The sequence below is a fragment of the Phacochoerus africanus genome, chromosome 15, assembly GCF_016906955.1.
Source record: "Phacochoerus africanus isolate WHEZ1 chromosome 15, ROS_Pafr_v1, whole genome shotgun sequence".
NCBI classification, from domain to species: Eukaryota; Metazoa; Chordata; class Mammalia; order Artiodactyla; family Suidae; genus Phacochoerus; species Phacochoerus africanus.
The window spans coordinates 44247940-44264655 of NC_062558.1; the positions used below are offsets into that span (position 1 = coordinate 44247940).

At 50.6% G+C, this 16716-nt stretch overlaps 1 protein-coding gene across 8 annotated transcripts in view; it reads right to left on the reverse strand.

The window, feature by feature from the left end:
• The window catches only part of TPST2 (tyrosylprotein sulfotransferase 2), a 65002-nt gene that overhangs the window by 11293 nt on the left and 36993 nt on the right, over positions 1 to 16716 (reverse strand). For all 8 annotated transcript variants that reach the window (XM_047760346.1, XM_047760340.1, XM_047760344.1 and 5 more), the window contains 3 exons: positions 12626 to 12697; positions 6220 to 7125; positions 334 to 532 (listed from right to left, as the gene is read on the reverse strand). In XM_047760346.1, coding sequence (XP_047616302.1) covers positions 334 to 532; positions 6220 to 7061 — 1041 coding nt within the window. In that variant the 5' untranslated portion in view covers positions 7062 to 7125; positions 12626 to 12697. The remainder of the gene's footprint in view (positions 1 to 333; positions 533 to 6219; positions 7126 to 12625; positions 12698 to 16716) is intronic.

Here is a 16716-nt window from a genome sequence, read left to right on the forward strand (position 1 = left end):
TTACAAACAGTTGAACAAACTTGAACAAACAGCCAGGGAAACAGGGGACAAAGGGTAAATGAGAGGAGAAAAGTAGGATGAAATTGGTGCACAGATGAGCCTGCCTTAAGACACTATGGAGTGTGAGAGACAGGTTACCAGTTGGTGTTGAGCTTCCTTGCAGCCCAAGTGATAATGTAAAATACAAGCAGTCATATGATTCACCATGTCCACGAGACAGAAACAAACCAACTGCTTAAGAATCAAGAGACTAAAGAAACTAAATGTTCTCTCAAGTGGCTGAAGCCTCCAAACTGCCCCCCTGGCCCAGCCCTTGAGCGTGTCTCCACTCACCCTGTGTGTGTTGTTGACAACGATGGGGTCAGGGTTGCCGTAGTTGGGTGGGTTTGCATAGGGGTCATAGCCGAGCCGAGCCAGCATGGGGGCGATCTGGGCCATGTCTCGCATCACGTCCCCAGGGATGTGGCCAGTCCACTTGGTGAGAGCTTCCAGGTTCACAGGCTTGATGACCTGGTCTGTGGATCGCTCGATCCTGGGGAGAGAGGAGAGGCTGGCTGGGGCATAGGCAGACCCAGAGGGTGCCTGGCAGACTCCCTGTTCAGTGACTCTGGAGCAGCAGGAACCACTGGGGGGACCCGCCCCCACCTGGCCTGCTCAGCCCTCACCAACTCTAAGAATGCAGGGTAGGGAGTTTCCATTGTGGCACAGTGGTTAACGAATCCGACTAGGAACCATGAGGTTGCGGGTTCGGTCCCTGCCCTTGCTCAGTGGGTTAACGATCCAGCGTTGCCGTGAGCTGTGGTGTAGGTTGCAGACGTGGCTCGGATCCCGCGTTGCTGTGGCTCTGGTGTAGGCTGGTGGCTACAGCTCCAATTAGACCCCTAGCCTGGAAACCTCCATATGCCATGGAAGCGGCCCAAGATAGCAAAAAAAAAAAAGAATGCAGGGTAGTCACCTAGCCTCATCATATCTGCTCTGTACTGTGGGGATAAGGGCATGGGGTGCAAGGTTGGCAGAAAGTGCTGCAAGCACTGGTGGTGCTGAAATTCTGCATCCTTGACCTCTCTGACTTCTGAAAAATAACCTTTTATTTCTACGATTAAGACGGGATATTTTGGGAGTTCCCACTGTAGATCAGTGGATAAAGTACCTGACTAGTATCCATGTGGATGCAGGTTCGATCCCTGACCTCGCTCAGTGGGTTAAGGATCTGGCATTGCTGCAAACCATGGTATAGGTCGCAGATGTGGCTTGGATCTGGCGTTGCTGTGGCTGTGGTGTAGGCTGCCAGCTGCAGCTCCGATTTGACCCCTAGCCTGAGAGCTTCCATATGCCATAAAAAGAAAAAAAAAAAAAAGAATAAACGAATAAATAAACAGAGAGGCTACGCCCCTCAGGGGCCAGATTCCCCGGGTGCAAATGCCAGCTGTAATAACACCAGCTGTGTGACCTTAGGAAAGTGACTGAACCTGTCTGAGCCTCAGTTTCCTGACCTCTACAATGGAAATCATAACAGTACCTACCTCACTGAGCTATTCTGTGGAATAAATGAGTTAATAATAAAAGAATAGCTGGTATATACTGTAAGGTCTCAGTAAGTGTTATTTCTCTCTCTCTCTCCCACACATACACACACAGAAAGTCTATGGGTTTGCTTGCAAATTTAAAAACAGAAATTCTATGCTAGTTAATTCTATGCTGGTTTGTAGACTTTTTTTTTTTTCACCCAGGACCTCATTCTTTTTCCATTCCCCTAAAGATGGACGCTAAGGTTATTTTCAACATTTTGCTGTATGTGCTCCCTTACTCTCCCCTGTAACAGGATTCCCAAGCCAGCCAACCATCAATTATAGTTCAGAGGCTTTATAGGATGGAAGATGGGGAACTCCTAGGATCAAGGACCTATTTCTAGATACTCCCAGCCCACCTAAGTGATAACTCAGGAAAGAAGAACAGGAAGAGATGGAGCAAAAGGAAGATGGAACAGGGAGTGACGGGGGCTGGGGAGAATGAAAGTTGTGGATTGTGGGGAGAGCACGGATCTGTAGTCTGTAGATCCGGATTTAAATCTCAACTCCAGGGAGTTTCCATATGGTGCAGCAGAAATGAATGTGACTAGTATCCATGAGGATGAGGGTTCAATCCCTGTCCCCACTCAGTGGGTTAAAGGCTCTGGCATTGCTGTGGCTGTGATGTAGGTCAGCAGCTGCAGCTCTGATTCAACCCCTAGCCTGGGAACTTCCATATGCTGTGGGTGCGGCCCTAACAAGCAAGTAAATAAATCTCAACTCTAGCTAGTGTGTCAAACATCTCAAATACCATTCTAGGTATTTTCACCATAAACTTCTTTGCTGCAAGCAATTTTGCCCCACAACTGGCCATAAGGTCATTTTGCCACAAAAGAGAAAATAACTGGTTGACAGTTAATTACACTAGAAAATGATACCCTATCAGTTTCTGCAAATCCTTTGTTGAGCTAATCTAAGCCAGATTCTGTAAGCATTTTCGCCATTTTCAAGACACTTATACTCATCAGGAATCGTAACCGTTCCTTTGTGGGGGGATGGGAGGAGCTTGATTCTTCTTTTGTCTCCAACTTTTTTAAAAATCAAAGCATAGCTGATTTACACTGTTGTGTTTGTTTCTCCTGCACAGCAAAGTGAGTCAAGTACACATATTCTTTTTCATATTCTTTTCCATTATGGTTTATCACAGGACATTGATTATAGCTCTCTGTGCTCCATAGTAGGACTTGGTCGGTTATCCATTTTATTTATTTTTTTAAGCTCTCAGACTCTAATGTGCATCAGAGGTTGAGAAAATCTTTCTTTCTTCCTTTCTTTCTTTTTTCCTTTCTCCCTCCCTCCCTCCTACCTATACCACAGCCACAGCAACGCTGGATCCTTAACCCACTGAGAAAGGCCAGGGATGGAACTTTCGTCCTCATGGACGCTAGGCAGATTTGTTTCCACTGAGCCACGATGGGAACTCTGGTTATCTATTTTATGTATAGCAGTTTGTATCTGCTAATCCCAAACTCCTAATTTACCACCCCACCCCCTTTCCCCTTTGGTAAGTCTGCTTTCCATGTATGTGAGTCTATTTCTGTTTCATATAGTTTCTTTGTGTCACAGTTTAGATCCCACATATGTGATCTCATATGATATTTGCCTTTCTCTGTCTGACTTACTTCACTCAGTAGGATAACCTCTAGGTCCATCCATGTTCCTGCAAATGGCATTAATTCATTCCTTTTTATGGCTAAGTAATAGTCCATTGTATATAGGTACCACATCTTCTTTATCCATTCCTCTGTTGATGGACACTTAGGTTGTTTCCACGTCTGGGCTACTGTGAATAGTGCTGCAGTGACCATTGCTCCTGATGTCTAATACTATGTGATAAATCTGTAAAGATGGCAAGAGAGAGCAAGGCGTTGCATCCAAATTAGCTAAAGAAGCATCATCAATGCTCTCAAAGGCTGTTGTTATCAGCAGCTGTCCCCTTCATTTGCCACAGCTGATACAGTTTTGGTTTTGACAGCTGGGAGGGATGCTCACCAAAGGGTTTGCAGAAACCGATACATTATCATTTCCTGGTGTCATGAAACTGCAAGTATCAATCCACGAGTTATTTCACCTGCAAAATGCTTGCTGCAAAGGTTGTTTATGGCAAACATATTGGACATGATCAAACACGTTACATGGCCTTTGTCACAATCCTTGTGTCTCCAGGACTTTACGGGAAGGAAATCACATAGATGCATCCCTGAAATGGGAGCCACACTTGATTTGAGTCAATATCCAACATGCCCAAAAATAGGAGACATCAAATAGAACACAGGAATTGTGTGGTGAATATTATGCAGCCACTCAAAATGATGTCACAGCAGAGTGCTGAGGCCATGGGCACGTGGACCCCAACACAAGGTGAGGGAAGGTTACAGAGGAACATACCCAGCAAGACTCCAGTCTTGTCAGTATGTCCTAATCAATGGCCATCATTAAAAAGTCTACAAATTACCAATGCTGGAGGGGGTGTGGACAAAAGGGAACCCTCCTACACTGTTGGTGGGAACGTAAATTGGTGCAGCCACTATGGAGAACAGTGTGGTGGTTCCTCAGAAAACTAAAAAGAGAGTTGCCGTATGATTTAGCAATCCCATGCCTGGCATATACCTGGGAAAAAATAACTCAAAACAAAGAGGCACCCAATGGTCACAGCAGCACTGCTTACAATAGGCAAGACATGGAAACAACCTAAATGTCCATCAACAGAGGAATAGATCAAGAAGATGTGGTACATACATACAATGGACTACTACTCAGTCATCAAAAGAACAAAATGCCATTTGCAGCAACATGGGTGGATCTAGAGATTATCACACTGAAACTAAGTCAGAAAGAGAAAAACAAGTACAATACAGTGTCACTTATATGTGGAAACTAAAATATGACACAAATGAACCTATCTATGAAACAGAAACAAACCCACACAGATGGAAAACAGACTTGTGGTTGCCAAGAGGGAGGGGGTTTGGGGAAGGATGGAGTGGGAGGTTGGGGTTAGCAGATGTGAGCTATTATACACAGAGAAGATAAATAGCAAGGTCCTACTGTACAGCAATGTACAATGCTGTATTCAATGTCCTATGACAAACCATAATGGAAAAGAGTATTTTTTAAAAGAGTGTATATTATGTATAACTGAATCACTTTGCTGTACAGCAGAAATTAACACAATATTATAAATCAGTTACACTTCAATTAAAAAAAATATGCCCTGACCAAGGCCATATATCAAAACCTGGGAAGTGGGACTATGGGTTGTTTTCTTTCTTGTTGTTTATGTTTCCTCAATTTCCTACAATCAGTACATATTCCTTTGGTCATCTACAAAATCCCAGCTCCAGCATCAACTGGCTGTGGTACCCAGCCTGTGAGCACTTCACTGCCAGGAGGAGAGCTGCTGCAAACCCCCAGCCATGCTCAGGGTTCAAGATCTCTTGGGGGCGGAGCCTGGGAGGGGCCAGCCCTGAAAGAATGGGATGTGTTGCCCCGGAAGGACGGCCTTTCCACTGAGCTCTCAGGGGTGCTGGCACCTGACCAGGATGGAGATGCCAGAATGTCCCACTCTGTTCCTGCACTGTTCTAGAGCTGTGGGTCTCAGGAGACAAACAGCCTCCCTAAAGAAGGAAGGCAGAGAGCTAGGGATAGAAGAAAGAGGGAGGGTGGGTCCCAGCCACGGAGAACACATGCACAGGAGTCCAAAAGACCTGGGTTCAAATCCGGACACCACGCTTTCCTAGCTGTGTGGCCCTAGGCTAGTAACTTTCTTGAGATTTGGTTTCTTCATCTGTAAAATGGGGATAAGAGCAGTTCTTACGTCCGAGGTTGCTGTAAGGATTAAAAGAATGGGAGTTGCCGTTGTGGTGCAGCGGAAACAAATCCAACTAGGAACTATGAGGTTGTGGGTTCGATCCCTGGCCTCGCTCAGTGGGTTAAGGATCCGGCACTGCCATGAGCTGTGGCGTACGTAAGTCACAGATGCAGCTTCGGATCCCACGTTGCTGTGGCTGTGGCTGGCAGCTGTAGCTTCAACTGGACCCCTAGCCTGGGAACCTCCATATGCCACCAGCGTGACCCCAAAAAGCAAAAAAAAAAGGGGGGGGAATAAAGGAATGATTGTTGGGGGCTTAACTCAGGGCTGGCCACACAGCAGGTACTCAATAAATGGCAGTGATGGTAAGGCTGATGAGCATTCCTATAAAAGCAAGATCAACACTAAAACGAGAATGATGAGAACAACATTACCTAACATGCATTAACCTATTTGCTGGTCACACCTGTGAACAAAAGGTGGCCAGATTATATCCCCATGCTACAGATGAGGGAATTTAAGCCCAGAGAGGCCGAAGCATTTGATCAAGATCACACAACTAAAAGGTGGCAGAGTTGGGATTCAAAGTCAGACAGCCTGGTTCTAGAATCTGTACTCTCCACCTTTACCTACTATAGCCTACTGCAAAGCACATTCAAAGTTTGGGGAGGAATGACTGCTTCCCCCCTCCCCCCTTTTTTTGAAAAGGAAGCTGAGGCTCAGAGAGGTACAGCGACTTGCCCAAGGCCACACAGCTCAGAGAGGCAGAGCTGATCATTCTACCTAGCACCTCTGTCTCCAGGACCAGGGGTCTGAGGGGAAGGTGGAGGCGCCACTCACTTGGACAGGGAGACACCACCCGGCTTGCCAATGAGGTCCTCGTGGTGCAGGACAGCATCGCTCCAGGCGATGCCAAGGAAGTCGAGGATGAGCTTGAGCGAGCGCCGGGGGTGCAGCACGAGCTGCTCGTAGTACACGGGCAGGCACTTGTCCTTGCCCACCTCCATGCACTGCGCGTACATCACCTCGATGGCCTTGTTCCACTTGGTGAGGCAGTCGCGGTAGCTGCTGAGGTCAAAGCCAGCGATGGTGACCTTGCGGGTGATCATGGAGTGCACTGAGGCCCGGCCGTCTCGCACCATCAGCAGGAACTTAGAGTTGGGGAACAGGCGTGACAGGTAGACGGAGGACTTGAGGGTGAACGGGTCTTTGTTGCAGAGGACGCGGGCCGGCTCGCCGTGCTTGGCGATCACCTCCAGGATGAAGGCCTGCATGGCGGCGTCCAACACTTCGTCCGTGACACCCGCTTCGTCCAGCCGCAGCTTCTCCCGGCCGGACTTGGACCAGGCCTGACGCATGGCCAGCACCCGGGGGATGATGCGGGTCTCCTCGCCGCAGCGCACTTCCGGGTGGGCGTCCAGCATGGCACGCATCAGCGTGGTGCCGCTCCGGGGCACACCCCCCACGAAGATGAGCGGCATGGCCTTGCCGTAACGGTACTCCACGTGGTCCGTGCCCATCATCACCAGGTCCTCCTGCTCCGGCCGCATAGCCCGTCGGGGGCTCCGGGGGCCCCCCAGCACTGCCCGGCACTCCAGCACCTGCTGCCCTAGCTGGACGGCCAGCACCAGGGCCAGGGCGAGGCCGGCTGCCAGCAGCGCCCTCCGCACCGACAGGCGCATGCTGGGCCTGGGGCGGGGGGCGGGCTTCAGCGACAGGTGGGCGGGTGGCCCGCCGGGCTCACATCTGGGGAGAGAGGGGGACACCAGCGCGGTCAGGGAGGCCTGCGGGCTGCAGGGGCCTTACCATACAGACCCCAATCGCAGCGAACGAACGTGCGGATGCTGACCTTCAGAGAAGAGCGGTTTCATGAGCGCGCAACCCCATGCCTGGTACCCCGCTGGGCACTTTATCCATCTTAACTTGTAAGACTCCACCCAACCCATAAATAAATAAATAGAAAGATATATAAATAGATAAGTAATACATAAAATTTAAAAATAACGCAGATGGAACAAAAAAGATTCTCCCACAATCCTAGGGGGAGCAGCTATTATTATTTGCCCAAGGGGCACTGCAGTCAGAGGACCTGGGGTCAGTTCTCTCCTGGCCACTTCTAGCTGTGGGACCTCACCCAGTTCCTTAACCACACAATGCCTCAGTTTCTTCATCTGACAAATGGAAAGTGTAACAATTATTTTCAAATGGACTTTACGGAACCGCCTTTATTTGAAATTCTCTACAATGTGAAAATAACAAAGCACTAGACTGCCAGATTTCAGCAGCACGTCCGTTTGGTAAGGACAGAGTTTTGGCCTATTTCATACACAGTTGTTTCCCCAGCTCCTAGCACAGTGCCTGGCACCTAGTAGGTGCTCCATTAATACCAATGGTATATGCTGGGCACAGAGTCAGTGCTGTGAAATGATTATGGTAGAGAGAGGAGGAGACCAAGGTACGGAGAGGTTGTTCACAGTCGCCCAGCTGGGAGGCGGCCAAGCCGGGGTCTGTGATTCTGACCCAGGCCAGACGGCTGCTGAAAGACTGCAGTCAGCCTCTGCAGGAGATGTTTTTTAGAAGGTGCCAAAACACCCTGGTCTGGATTTCTTCCAGAATCACTGTCCATTCATTCAGTTTCCACTCAGTCAATGCTTATGAAGCACTAAAAGGTACCAGGCACCTGCTTGAGGCTCCCAGGTCTCTGCCCTCAAGGATCTACATCTTAGCAGAGGATGCGGATGGTACACAAGCTACAGGGCTAGATCGTCATAATGTCTTGCAAAGAAATGAGCTGGACACTATGAGAGGGATCAATCAGGGGAAGGAGGAGGGAAGTCAAGGAGGACTTCTCAGAGGAGGAGACATCAGAGCCGACCTGGATGAGAGGAAGTGGCTATGTGAAGATGGGTGGGAAGGGTATTCCAGGCAGAGGGAACAGAGAGTGCAAAAGCCCAAGACGGGAGAGGGCTGAGGTGTTCAAGAACCTGAGAGGAGGCTGCTGGGGCCAGAGAGGAGGGAGGGGAGGCGGGCCGCTATTGTCAGGTACATGCTCAGGGGATGAAGAATGAGCTGGATTTACCCTGAGGGCAGCCCCAGGGGAGAAGGTCTGCAGGGGTGGGGATGGAGGCGGGGAGGTCAGGCTGGAGGCTCCTGCCCCCGTCCTGGGGAGAACAAGGGATGCCTAGATTGTGGGGTGAAGTGTAAACAGAGGGAGGGGGTGACTTAGGACATGAATTATGACCCTGAGCCCAGGCTTCTCACCCTCCCAAATATCATTAATAAAGATGATCAAATAACAACAACAACAACAACAACAACAAAAGGAGTTCCCGTCGTGGCGCAGTGGTTAACGAATCCGACTAGGAACCATGAGGTTGCGGGTTCGGTCCCTGCCCTTGCTCAGTGGGTTAACGATCCAGCGTTGCCGTAAGCTGTGGTGTAAGCTGCAGAGGCGACTCGGATCCCACGTTGCTGTGGCTCTGGCGTAGGCCGGTGGCTACAGCTCCGATTTAACCCCTAGCCTGGGAACCTCCATATGCCGCGGGAGCGGCCCAAGAAATAGCAACAACAATAACAATAACAACAACAACAAAAAAAAATAAAATAAAGATGATCATACTTCAATGCCAGTCCCCTTAGGGAGAGGCTAGTTTTAAAAAGCAGGGGTCCACCCAGCCCAGGTACCCTCTTCTCCAGTCACTCAAGTGTCAGACCAGCCCTCCTTCTCAATTTCCCCTCAAGGCCCCTTGATTATACAACCTGAGCCCCACGCAGAAGGTGCAGACTCAGGTGCTGGGCCGACACAGCCCACCTCCCTTCTCTGCCTCCCCCAGGGTGTTTCAGAGGCTTCTTCTCCTCTCTCACCTCTTTCTAGAATCAGAGTGAGGGCTTGAGGTGACTGGGCATTCCAGGAGCCAAGACAGGCCTGAGTTTAAATCCTAGCTCTACTACTTCCCGTGGGGCTGTGTGAGCTTGAGCAACAGACTTCGCCTCTCTGAGCCTCATCTGTAAAATGGGTCTAAGGGTATCAACCTCACAGGGCTATTATGAACCTTAAATGATCCACCCAAGGATGTGCCCAGCACATAGGGAATATTTGAAAGAATATTAGCCATGATCGCTGGTTATCCATTTGGTCCAAGATCTACTGAGTTCCTACTGTGCATAGGAGTTGGGCCACGGATTAAGAGACATGGCCTCAGCCCCCTAAGTCCACTCACACTGTCAACCCTCACTGGGGAAGGGGTGATGGGTTCTACTTGTGCAGGTGAAGGAAGGCTTCCTGTAGGAGGCAGCCTTCTGAGCGGTAGATAGGTGGAGTTTTGAACAGCCAGGTGGAGAAGGGAGAGGAAGATATTTCCTGCACATGGAACAGCCCATGCAAAGTCACAGGCAGGAAAGAAGCCAGTGTGACTGGGGAGCTACAAGCTGCTTGGCAAAGGGTGCAGGGTCTGGAGGGAAGGGAGTGGGGGAGCAGCTTTCTTCTTTGGACCCGGAGGTTCGGCTGAAACCACTAAAGGACCGGTTTGCATCTGGACCAACCAGTCCATCCACCAGTGCCTGGGCTGCCTGGGGACCCTCAGGCCACAGCAAATGGAAAATAAACATCAAAGCTGAAAAAACACACAGTGTCAGGCCTGAGGGCGAAACTGCTAAGAGGCCCTGGCATTTCCTGGCCATGTGGCTTTGGGAGAGTCACTTCCTCCATCTAAGCCACAGTTTCCTCAGCTGCAAAGAGGGGTGGGCCCACTGACCTCAAACGCTGCTGGGAAGGTTCTCGAAGCAACTGGCAAAGATGAGTCTCATCCAGGGGTCACCGGCTTCTCTGAGCATCAGAAACGAGCTGGAGATCCCTTCCCCAGAAACATGAGTCTCTCATACACTGCTCAAACTGCTGGTGGTTTGGGGGTACATGGGATTCAGAGCTGGGATACAGAAGTCTAATTCCATGGCTACTCTTGGTTGGAGGGGGAGAGGCAGGCTGAACAGAACATAAAGTCACTCAGAAATCCCTCAAGGGGCCCTCAAGCTTCTTGAAGTGCTCGCAGAAATCCTCCCCTTAGCCCTGAGACTAGAATTCTGCAGGCGATTATTATTTCAGTGTCAGTGGCCCCCGGGGAACTGTCAATCACTCTTTCACTTGAATTGGCGAGATCACCTCTTCTTCCTGACATTTGGTGGGGAGTGAGAGACGGGAGCTTTGGGGAACAGATGGCGAGGAGGGATGCAGAGAAAGGGGGAAGAGGGGGGAATGTGGGAAAGCTGTTTCCAGAAAGGGCAGATACACTGTGCCTGTCACTGTGTGCGTGCATAAGTGTGTGTGCACGCGCATGTGTGTGTGTGTGCTTGAGCTTATGTTTGGGGTTGGAAGTGATCTGGATACTAAATACGGGGGCAAAATGTCTAGAAGAAGGGATAGACAGGATTTTAAAAAATGTTATCAACTCCTAAGTTTTGCTTAATACCTATCCTTCATTTGGCTATAGCACTTTGAAAGAAAGCTCCTGAGAGTTCCCTGGTGGCCTGGCAGTTAAGGGCTTGGCATCGCCACTTCCGTGGCATGGGCTCCATCCCTGGCTGAGAACTTCTGTGTGCCACGGGCATGGCCAAAAACAAACAAAAAACCAAAAACGAAGCAGCTGAGTGGTGTGTTTTTACATATGCTGGGCACATGCTCTGCTCAAGCTGATTCCACGTAGCATGGAGTGGGACCCTCCATCGCCTCTGGGGTATAGGGACGCCTCCCGCCCAGCAAGCAGCTCAGAGAAGAGAAGCAACTTGCCCAAAGTGGGTCACATGGCCAGGGTCAGGGTCAGACTTGGCTGAGGCCAATCTGTTCACTGTCCCTGGACAGGACACAGCTAGGGGCCCATCTCTATCACCAGGAGAAAACAGCTCAAAGCAGACAAGTCGAAGACAGGTGTGAGGAGCCAAGGCAGGTGACCTGGCAGAGAGAAAGCAGCTAGGAACCCGCAAAGGAGAAGGTGGCTTCCCAGCCACCCAGAACTAGAGACGTCACCCACTACAGGAGGGACCAGAGGGCCCAGCCCAGGCCTGTCCTCCACCCCACCACTCTGTAGGACCCCAACAAAGGAGGCATCCTGCCATCTGGCAGGGAGGATGGTGGCTAAGAACCTGAGACTTGGAGTCCTACAGCCCCAGGTTCAAACTCAGCCCCTGCCACTTGCCAGCTGGAGAGGTGGAAAAGGGACTTCACCTCTCTGAAGATAATAACCTTTTGCAGGGAGGGAATGAGGAGGTTCAGGGAACCTTTGTGCGAGGAGCTGAGCAAGCACACCAGGAATGCTGGTGAGGGAAGATGGGACGCAGAGGGTTTGGATTCTAGCTGTGCCTTAAATCTGCCCAGTGACACTGGGTAAGCCCCCGCCTGCTCTGAGACTCGGCCTTCTCCCACCACTGGAAAGATCCTTGTCCTAAGGGAGGAGGAAGAGCAGAGAACAGGCCTGCCCTTTCCACGCTGCTGGGATCCAGCTTCATCTAACACTGGATTTCTTTCCTTCCTTTCTTTCTTTCTTCCTTCCTTCCTTCCTTCCTTCCTTCCTTCCTTCCTTCCTTCCTTTCTTTCTTTCTTTCTTTCTTTCTTTTTTAGGGCTGCACCCGTGGTACATGGAAGTTCCCAGGCTAGGGGTCTAATCGGAGCTACAGCTGCTGGCCTATGCCACAGCCACAGCAACACAGGATTTGAGCTGCATCTGCGACCTACACCACAGCTCATGGCAACACCAGACCCTTAACACACTGAGCAGGGCCAGGGATTGAACCCACAACCTCTCGGTTCCTAGTCGGATTCGTTTCCACTGTGCCACGATGGGAACTCCTTCTTTCTTTTTTTTAATTTTTAATTTTTTTTTTTTTTAAGGGCCGCACCTGCGGCATATGGAGGTTCCCAGGCCAGGGGTCTAATTGGAGCTACAGCTGCTGGCCTACACCACAGCCACAGGAATGCAGGATCCTTAACGCACTGAGTGAGGCCAGGGATTTTTCTTTTTTTGGCCACAGCGTGCAGCAGCTTGATGTGGGATCTCAGTTCCCAGACCAGGGACTGAAAGCACAGAATCCTAACCACTAGATCACCAGGGAACTCCCTAGCACTGGATTTCTAACAGAGGAAAGAGGTGCCAGGGGAGTCTTCGTGGCTGCCCGATCAGGAGGCTGGGGGCATGGAGGTGCCAAGGGCTTTCCCTGGAGGAGCCAGGGCTCTGGGGAACCTCTGGGAAACACTTACCTCCCCTGGGCACTCTCATGCCGGGGCTCTAGCCCTCGTGGCTGCTTGCCAAGATGGTCCGCCGGCTGAGCCCTGCAAAGGCAGACGAGATACTGCATTAGGGGTGGTGGGTGCCATGAAGAGGGGCTGGGCCCCCTCAGTGGGGGGGAGGGGGGAGGCCAGGCTTCTCGGGGAGCACCCGCCAGTGATTCTGGGGGAAAGAGCTCTGGTGGGGGGGGACAAGCTGCAGTGCAGGACAGGCGACTTCAGCCCTAGAGGTCACAGCTGGGGTCTAAATTCACTGATTCAGCCAGGGAATGAACTGGCCCCCTTCTCAGACAGAGAGGTGTGAGCTGAGCATCCAAGTCCCTGTTGCCTTAGGAGAAGTGGGTCTCTGCCCTTGGGCTCTCCCTTCTTCTTCGCCCAGAGACCTTGGACTTCAGGGAAAGTAAATATAATAAGAAACAACAATTATCTCCACTAGATCACTATTCACCAGCTGGGAATGCCAGGTACAGTTGAACAGGCTATGCACGGCCCAACTCCAAAGGGCACTGTGAACTGAGTCTGTATGATAAATACAGCAGCCCCTGGGGTTGGACAGTGCCTTCCCACCACCAGCAAACACTGACCAAATGCCTATGGGAGGGCCTTGTGCCCTTTAATCCCCCCACAAGGAAAGTATGATGGTCTCAATTTTTTTTGGAGGGGGGGGCCACACCCATAGCATATGGAGGTTCTGGGGCTAGGGGTTGAATTGGAGCTGCAGCTGCCGGCCTACACCACAGCCACAGCAACGCCAGATCTGAGCCAAGTTTGCAACCTACATCACAGCCCGCAGCAACACTGACCCTTAACCCACTGAGCCAGGCCAGGGATCAAAACTGCATCCTCATGGATGCTAGTCAGATTCTTAACTTGATGAGCCACAATGGGAACTTCCTGATGATCTCAATTTCACAGGTAAGAAAATGACAAGGGCAACTGAGCCGGGGAACCAGGATCACCATCCAGGTCTGTGAGATCCTGAAGCCTGGCTCTTAACCACAGCATTAAAGGAACGGGGCCATGAACTTGATGGGGTCTAGCATGAAGCCCGGCTGACAGGGAACCTAGGGGGTCCTGGTGTACATCTCACTGCTGTGTCCTTACCCTTTGAGGGGAGAACTTTTTAGTCCAATTATCACTTTCTCCCATTTTACAGATGGGAAAATTGAGGCCCAGGAGCAGAAAGCACTTCACGAACTCACAGAATCTGAGGCTCCATTTCCCTCCTCTCACACCCATTTCAGAGGTAGGAGTGGTTAAGGACGCAGCTCTAGAGTTGGATGGCTCCCTGACCGCCTAGATAGTGGCTCTTCTGAGCCTCAGTTTTCCTATTCTGTAAAATGGGCTGCTGGGAAGTTCAAACAAGGTAACACCAAATACTCAAAAATCTCAGCGATGATTTTATTTGTGCCATGATGGAAATAAACTGGTGTCGGCTGCTAGTCCCTTTGATTGGTCCTCTCTTCTTATTTGCTCACTCCCTGCCTCTATTCAGTTTTTCTAGTCCTGAAATATCAACCTGATAGTATCTAAACCCAGAAGGAGAAGGGCTCCCAGCTCCCCACCTCCCACCAAGCTACAGACCACATGGGCCCAGCCTCCCCAGGGCAAGGGTGGCCAATGGAGAGAGGCCTGGCTCTCAGAACAACAACCACAAAAAAACTCAATTAGGGACTAGGGCACTTGAAGCTCTTCTGGAGACCAGATGGCTCAGGCCCAGCTGCCCTCAGGCGGCCCTTGAAATGCCAGAGAGTTCGAGAGGCCTGCCAGCCGGGCAGCTCCCACGGCCCCTTTCAGGGGCTGTCAGCCTTCAGGCTCTCAGAGCTGTGCGGCCAACATGGTGCACTAGCCACAGGTCGGTATTTAAATTGAAGTTCAGTAAAATTACCTAAAATTTAAACTTTGCATTGGCCACATTTCAAGAGCCCGTTGGCCCCTGGTGGCTCCCATAGTGGGCAGTGTAGCTTCAGAATAGGGTCACCACACTATGGCCCTTGGGCCAAATCCCACCAGCCTGTTTCGTAGCACCTGTGAACTAAGGATGATTGATAAATATTTAAGGGAAAGAGGAGAAAGAAGACGAGTTGGAGTGAGGAGGGTGGGGAGAGGCAGCAGCAGCAAAAAAAAAAAAAAAACCTCTTTTGTTCCACAAAACCTGAACTATTTACTATCCGGACATTTACAGGAAAGATATGTATGGACCCTTGCCCTAGAATATCCTAGAACAGAATGTGAATAGCATTCACACAAAGTCCTACTGGACCCAGAAGACTTGTGAGAGGCAGGGGAGGAGTCAGTGAGCCCTCTTTCTCTTGTAGGAGGAACACCAGCATTTATTAAGCACCACTGTATCTTTAACAACAGACCAAGGGCTTTCCTCGTCCTACCTCGTTTTTTCTCCTGACAACAGCTCAAGGGCAGGGCGGGGTGGGGAGGGGGCGGCACCTTGATTGTCCAGTTTCTGGGGGTGCAGGGTAAGCACGGCTGTGCAGAAAAGCAAAACCACCAAATCAGCCAAACCAGCCAGCAAACGCAAAGCACAGGTAAGAGAAAAAAAATGAGAAGGCAAGAGACTCAAAGGCCACCAGGGATGGCACAGGGAGGGGGGAGGTGGCAATATTTTTCTCCTAAAAACATACTTTCATGGTGTTGCTATATTTTTTTCTATGTAATAAAATAATACAATGACCAGTAGCTTTTGAATTATATGCCAGGCATAGTAGGGGCGGCCAGGCTGCTTGGGCTTAAATCCTGGCTCTACTAGCTCTATTGGCTGTGTGACCTCGGCAAATCACTTAACCTCTCTGAGCCTCACTTCCCTCATCTATAAAATGGGGAGTACCCCCCTTGGAGGCTCACATGTGGCCCTTGCAGTGCAGCCAGTGGAAATGAGAAGGAGCCTCCTGGGAGCGCTGGGAAGAGGGAAGAAGTCAGAATGTGTTGGAACAGCACCTGGGACACTGTCAGTGCCATGTGCTTGTTGGCTTTCATTTTCTAATTTTATCCTCAGCCAAAACTTCTAGGGTAGGGATATTTCTCCCATTTGACAGGTGAAGAGACTGAAAGTCTGAAAGTTGAAGTGATTCATAGAAGCCCCCCAACTACCAAGAGGGGAAGAATTTCCAAATCTGGCTCCATCCTCACAATAACGTCCCTGGTCTCATGTCACGTGGCTCACAAAATAGGGTGGCAGGAGAAGTTGGGAGGGAACTTCACATCCTCTGTCCACTGACTCCTGGACTGCCCTGAATGACCAGCACAAGGAAGGGGAGGGGGAGGGGCTGGACAAGCTTCCAGATGCCCTTAGGCCCCAATTAATTCATTCCACACATGTTTATTGAGCACCTACTGTGTGCCGGGCACCCATCAAGATGCTGGAACAGGGAGTTCCCTCTGTGGCTCAGTGAGTTAAGAACCTGACAGAGTGTCCATGAGGATATGGATTCAATCCCTGGCCTCACTCAATGGGTTAAGGATCTGGTCTTGTCACAAGCTGCGGCACAGGTCGCAGATGTAGCTTGGATCTGGTGTTGCTGTGGCTGTGGTGTAGCTGCAGCTCCTATTTGACCCCTAGCCTGGGAACTTCTAGATGCTGCAGGTGCGGCCATAAAAAAAGAAAAAAAAAAACAGATGCTAAAACACATCAAGGGCTCTGCCCTCATAGAGGTGACACTCTTGTGTGGAGCCAGGAAGCCAGCATGGGAGACAATTACAGCTGTGACACATGCTTGGAAGGCAATACCCAAGGTGAGGCTGGAAGATGGACTCATTTGAACTTTCTAACTCAGCCTGGATTTCAACTTGGATTTCTCCGAGCTCCACAGATCGAGAGGCTCCCAAGACAGAGGAGGTAGGGCTGGAACACGGGCCGCTGGCTCAGAAGGCCAGTCACGGCCCTTGTAGAATCACCTTAGAGGGGTACCTGGTGCTCCCGTGCCTGAGCTCAGCCATCAGCCTTGCAAGCCCTGTCCGGGGGGACCAGCTCCAAACATTCCATTGCCATGGCTACCACCTACCCCGCTGCCCCAAGCTCCCAGCCTCCTGTGCAGAGCTGGGGAGACAGG